Genomic DNA, 6,000 nt, shown 5'->3' with positions numbered 1-6,000 from the left:
GTATCTATATGCAGAATTAGAAACTGACATATATATAAAGGTCCCAGAAGGACTTAAGTTGCCTTAAATGACTAACAAACCACGAGGTACGCTCTCAATCAAATTAAGACGATCATTATATGGGCTGAAACAATTTGGACGAATGTGGTATAATCGTCTTAGTGAGTATTTGATCAAAGAAGGATATACCAACAATGTCATTTGCCATTGTGTGTTCATTAAGAAATCAAATTCTGGATTTGCTATAGTGGCAGTATATGTCAATGATATGAACTTAGTTAGAACCCTTGAAGAACTCAATAAAATTGTTGAATATCTGAAAAGCGAATTTGAAATGAAGAACCATGGAAAACAAAATATTGTCTCTGCCTACAAATCAAGCATTGTGCTAATGGAATTTTAGTCCTTCAATCATCTTACATTGGAAAAATCCTTAAGCGATTTGGCATGGACAAGGCTTATCCACTAAGCATGTCAATGGTCGTTCGTTCTCTGGACATGAAAAAATATCCATTCCGTCCAAAAGAAGAAGGTGAAATGGCCTTTGGTCCAAAAGTACCATATATGAGTACAATAGGTGCTTTATTGTATTTAGCACAATGCACTAGACCAAATATAGCTTTTTTAGTCAACTAGTTAGCAAGGTATAACTCTACTCCAACAATTTGTCACTGGAAGGGAGTTAAAGATGTTTTACGATACCTTCATGGGACAACAAACATGGGTCTCTTCTACTCAGAGAAATCCACAAATGACCAGATCCTTGTTGGATATGCAGATGCTGGTTTTCTCTTTGATCCACATAAAGTCTGCTCACAAACTGGATATGTGTTCACTAATGAAGATACAACAATTTCATGGTGCTCAACAAAGCAAACATTAGTTGCTACATCTTCCAATCACTCGAAAATACTTGCTTTACATGAAGCACGTCGTGAACGTTCTTGGTTAAGATCAATGATCCATCATATCCAGAATTCATGTGGTATACCTTCAAAGATAGACACTCCAACTGTCATTCATGAAGATAATGCAGTCTGCGTTGCCTAAATGAAGGAATGATTCATCTAGGACGATAAGACTAAACACATATTTTCAAAGTTTTTTAGCGCACACAAGCTTCAGAAGGCTATAGTTATTGAAGTCAGACAAATCTGTTCCAATGAAAATTTGGCAGACCTATTCACTAAATCTCTATCAAAGTGCACGTTTCAGAAGTTAGTGCATGGTATCGGATTACGTCGACTTACCAATCAGTTAAACTTGAAGAATGAGAAATCAGGGGAAGATACATATTAGGGGGAGCATCCATGATACATGCATGTTGTACTTGTTTTCCTTCGACTAGGATTTTTCCCACTGGGTTTTTCCTATCAAGGTTTTAACAAGGCAAAATAAGCATACTTAACACTATATGAACAATCCAAGCAAAGTTGTACTTTTTTTTCTTCGCTACGGTTTTTTCCCACTGGGTTTTTCCGAGCAAAGTTTTAACTAGGCAACTGATGTTGATATATGGGCATCCAAGGGGGCGTGTTGTGAAATTATGAGAATGAATGCCCACAGTAGTGTATTTGTTATTATGTGAAGTTTTCAAAAAGGCCACATTAGTATGATTATTATTATGTGAAGTTTTCAACATTTTATTTTTTGGTTTGTCATGGCTGTGGCTTTATATAAAGAGTACTCCGTGTGTGATTACAATGCACATAAAAGAAAAGTAAATCAATAATATTAGTATCCCTCCCTTTCTCTTTTTCTTACAATCTTTTGTGTTATAGTTACGAAACTAAACAATGTGATATCTTAACACCGACTGCTCTTATGTCCCTAGTAAAGGTTCTCTCTAACTTTTTTCTATTTATAACACCAACAAATGCTACAAATGAAACCTATCTTTTCATCAGACAGACCATCCATGCACTCATCTCATTACAAATTCAACTTCCAAATCTGCAAAAACACAAACCCAACAAATCTCTAGTGTTCCTGCCCATCCTCTAATTAATATTTATTAATTAATTAAATGGAAAATTGGAAGGAGGACTTCAATAGCCAAGCTGCATGCCAATGCCATCATGTAAATTACACAAAAATAAAAATAAAAATAAAAAACTGACCAAATATTATTCATGTCATTGAGAACTGTTTGGGCCTTCATCTCCACTATCTGTAGTTTGATGCTGGTGGTGTTGTTGTTGATGATGATCCAACGGATGATGATGACTCTGCTGGTGATCGGAATTCATATTTAAACCTCCTCTAGAGTAAGCATTAAGCGCTGCCAGCATGCCTAAATTCGACTCGGAAAGTCCGAGGCCAAGATGCTGAGACGGTTGTTGTTGCATTAGCATGGAGCCCAACTGGAGGGGACTCCCTCGGCTGCCGGCTGCTGCTTGCTGGAATTCAAGACTGCCTGGAAGATTGAACCTCGGCATGAAATGCAATGGCGCTTGCAAGGTGCTCACGTGACTCGCGGTTGCGGACGGAAATGTCCACATTTGGGCTGCTTCTGAAGGACCTGCCCCAGATGTTCCGGTGGCCATAGAAGGTACAGCGGAACCAGCGGTTACTGGCAACATCCAGAATGTGCTGCCAGCACCACTTGTTGGGGCTGGTGCCACTGCCCACATCGCAGTGGCGGGTAAGATGTTTGAAGGCCTCAAAACCCCGGAAGAATAAGATCCTAGCTCCGCTCCCTGCTGCTGCTGTTTCGGCAATTGTAACCCGCAACTACTCCCGCCCTTAAATGCCTTGTTCCTGGACGGCGATCCTCCTCCGCCACCACTGCCGCTTTCTCCTCGCTCTTGATTGTCATCCTTGAACAAATCTTCTCTAAAGCGTTTTCTCATATAATTCTCAGTCGATTCTCCACCTCCGCCTCCGCCACTGTCTCGGCCGCCGCTTGGAAGCGCTTCTGCAATTTGATCTGCTGTCATGAGAGGAGACTGATGCGGCTGATGATGATGCTGTGGATGCTGTTGCTGTTGAAGTTGTTGATGAAACCCCATCAGACCCGAATGGGCACAACCCTCGTCGTAGTGAGGGTGGTGGGCGAGAGCCAAGGCGCCGTGAAAGGAGTGAGGGGCGGACTTGGAAGGCGGAAAGGAGAGACTTGACCCACTGCTGCGCAGGGAGATGTTCAAGGTTGAGAAATTGGCTGGGATGGTGCCGGTTCCGGTGGCGGCGATGATGGAAGGCTCAGCTTGCTGGAGGAGCCACTCAATGGTCTCGCCGTCAGACTTATGTCCCAGTTCTCTTGTCAACTGGAAGACTCTGGCCGCGCAGGTTGCCGGCATTCGTATGCGGCGGCCTCTGCCTTCAACTTTTGTGTGTCGGTCCTTGGTGGATCGTTTGGCCACTGGAGTGGTTGTTGCTGCTGCTGCTGGAGGCGGAGTGGTGGCGGGTGAAATAGTCAGTTGCTGTTGAATTTGGTTGTTTTTGGCGGAGTCGAGAAGGGAGCCGGGTCTGGTGGGTGGGTGGGGATCGGATCTGGTGGCCATGGCGAGGGAGGCGTCGACTAGTTGGGGAGGGGCGGTGGAGGTGGAAGTGGAGGAGGGGGAGGAGGTGGAGGAGGAAGAGGAGAAAGATGAGGAGGAAGGAGCAGAAGTTGTTGGTGGTGGTGGGGTAGATTGGGAAGTGGCGGTGAGGCCAGCTTGAATTGAGATGGAGCTCATGGAACGGGGTCCTCCTCCTCCTCCCCCTCCTCCTGAAGAAGATCTGATGCCATCAAAGGGGCGCACAAAAGAAGAAGAGTAAGAGGAAGAGGAGGAGGGGTGTTGTTGTTGGTGGTGGTGTTGGAATTTTTGTTGAAGATGAGGAAGAAGATGGTGGTGGTGGAGACTTGTGGTGGTGTTGTTAGAAGTGGAAGTGGAAGTGTTGTTGTTTTGCTGCTGCTGCTGCTGCTGCTTCTTGTTGTTGTTGGGTTGGAAATTTGATAAGTCCATTTGGTAGGGAAGGGTTTGGACTTGGAGGAAGAGAGAGAGAGATGATATCTTTATTTTTATGTGTTTTTTTGTTTCTTGGGTTTTAAGTTGCTGTTGGCTGATTGATCTTGATCAACTCCATCTCTCTCTCACTCATCAGTCATCCACAATAGTACTTTTCTTTTTCTTCTCTCTTGTCTTTCTCTCTCTTGAGCTGGGTTGGACTTTGGACTTTAGAGAGAGAGAGAGAGAGAGGGGCTGGGGTGGAGTGAGAATCTCTTTAAAAATATTGCAGGGATTGGATTGGAGTTGGACCAAGCTAAGACCGACTAAGATTGAGTTTGTGGGGTTCTTACTTTCTTGGTCTATGATTAACTCTTGTCCTTCCCCTGCGCAGCACCAGAAGTGGCACTTACTCTTTAGAGAGAGAAATTAGGTCAAGCAGGTGAGGGACCTTTGTGGTGGAGCTACTAGCTATGAGGAAGGAAGTAAGACGAGAGAGAGAAAGAGAAAACCTCTCCGCCCTCCGCCCTCCGCCCTCCACTCGTGGGGTCTGGTAAAAGGAATGATAAGAATCCACCTCTCTTTTTTACACTCACATTTATGCCTGCCTGAACCCCTCCTCGTCCCCAGTAATTTTATTCATATTTTTTTGGTTTTACATCCAACAGTCTCTCTCTCTCTCTCTCTATAAGCATTCTCCTTAATTTTCCATCTTTTTTTTTCTGTGCTTTGAAAACCCAAAGTCACCCACCCACCCAACACTGTTCTAGGGGCAACTTGGTCTTCTCAACAGTCCTCCAGCGGCCCTTTTAACAATAATAGAGGTGCCCACATTCATAAACAAGATAAATATCAGAGTTTTCCACTCATATATTTCTTTTACCATTCTGCAGAATTTCAGAGTCAGACCAGAATATGTTGTGAAATGGTAAATTACAGATATAGGAGGGAGGGAGGGAGTGGGAGGGTGAGTCAAGTTTCTCCCAGTCGAGGGCAGGGAAGCAAGCAGCAAGCAGCTAGACAACGCGCGTAAGCATGCAGATAAAAGCATCTAATGCACTAGCAGGACAGCTCATCCCAACCCATTGATTTCTAATGTATAGAGATCGGTGGAGGGTTGGAAGACGACTGCTTACTTGTTGCTTTAAAAAGAGATGAACTGTTCCTCTTGTTTGTTAGCTAAAATGTAATTAGCAACTTGTATTTAATATGTAAGAGCTTTTGGTTAGTGCAAAGAGGAATGCTTGGCTCCCTCAAATAAACGAGGTGTTTCTGCTCAAGATACTTTGTGATCGATTCACAGATTTTTATGTTTATAATTCAAATTATTTATGTTATAAATTACTCTATGAAGATCACATCCGCCCTTAATCCATCGATTGTACGAAATAGATAGACAATTCATAATGTTTTCATATCCAATCTTTTGTTTTTATACAATTTGATGACTAAATAATCTCATATTTTATTGAATTTTTGCAAAGATGATTTTTACATAGTGATTTATAATATGAACAGTTTTTAACACAAGTATGAAGTTATGTGAATAAGTTATAATTAAAACATCTTGAGGAGGAATTCCTCCTACTCATCCATTGAGGAGCCAAGTTAATTCCTACTGGAAAAGGAACAATGGTTGGCTACTCAAGAATGAGGGAGAATTCCTCCTCAAAATGTTTCGTGACCAATTCACATAACTTCATGCTTTTGATCGGATCCGTTAATATTGTAAATCAATATGTAAAGATCATTTTTGCAAAAAAAATAAATTAAAACAATGGTCATTTAGTCAATCAACTGTAGCAAATAGATAATACTTTTTCAATCCGATCATATATTTTTATACAGTTTAATGATTAAACGATTTCATATTTATTGACTTAGTTAGAGAGTTGATTCCTCCAAATCAGTCTCGTTTGAGGAAGAAAGTTGATCAAACATTAGTTCACAAGTGGTGTGACAAGTAGTACTACTTAGTTGTATTCGTTTTTTAACTTATAATTGAGAGGTCTCTGCGATTGAATTTTCATGAATGACGAATTTAATAAGTATATAATTATAGTTGCTCTGC

General features: G+C 41.8%; 1 protein-coding gene across 1 annotated transcript; it reads right to left on the bottom strand.

Moving 5' to 3' along the window:
* Positions 1-495: 495 nt before the first annotated feature.
* Positions 496-5,200, bottom strand: LOC103937626 (transcription factor TCP8-like). Its single transcript, XM_048587375.1, has 2 exons — positions 2,121-5,200; positions 496-991 (listed from the first exon to the last, which is right to left on the bottom strand). The coding sequence occupies exon 1, from the start codon at positions 3,945-3,947 to the stop codon at positions 2,136-2,138; it is 1,812 nt and encodes a 603-aa protein (XP_048443332.1). The 5' UTR covers positions 3,948-5,200; the 3' UTR covers positions 496-991; positions 2,121-2,135.
* Between the last annotated feature and the right edge of the window lie 800 nt (positions 5,201-6,000).

This window comes from the organism of the source record quoted next, unplaced genomic scaffold, assembly GCF_019419815.1.
Source record: "Pyrus x bretschneideri cultivar Hongxiangsu unplaced genomic scaffold, Pyrus_bretschneideri_v1 Contig265, whole genome shotgun sequence".
NCBI lineage: Eukaryota > Viridiplantae > Streptophyta > Magnoliopsida > Rosales > Rosaceae > Pyrus > Pyrus x bretschneideri.
The sequence above is the reverse complement of the archived record's forward strand: the minus strand, read 5'-3'. Positions and strand labels throughout refer to the sequence as shown.

Coding starts and splice junctions, on each gene's coding strand:
- LOC103937626 (XM_048587375.1), bottom strand. CDS start 3,947: ATGGACTTATCAAATTTCCAACCCAACAACAACAAGAAGCAGCAGCAG.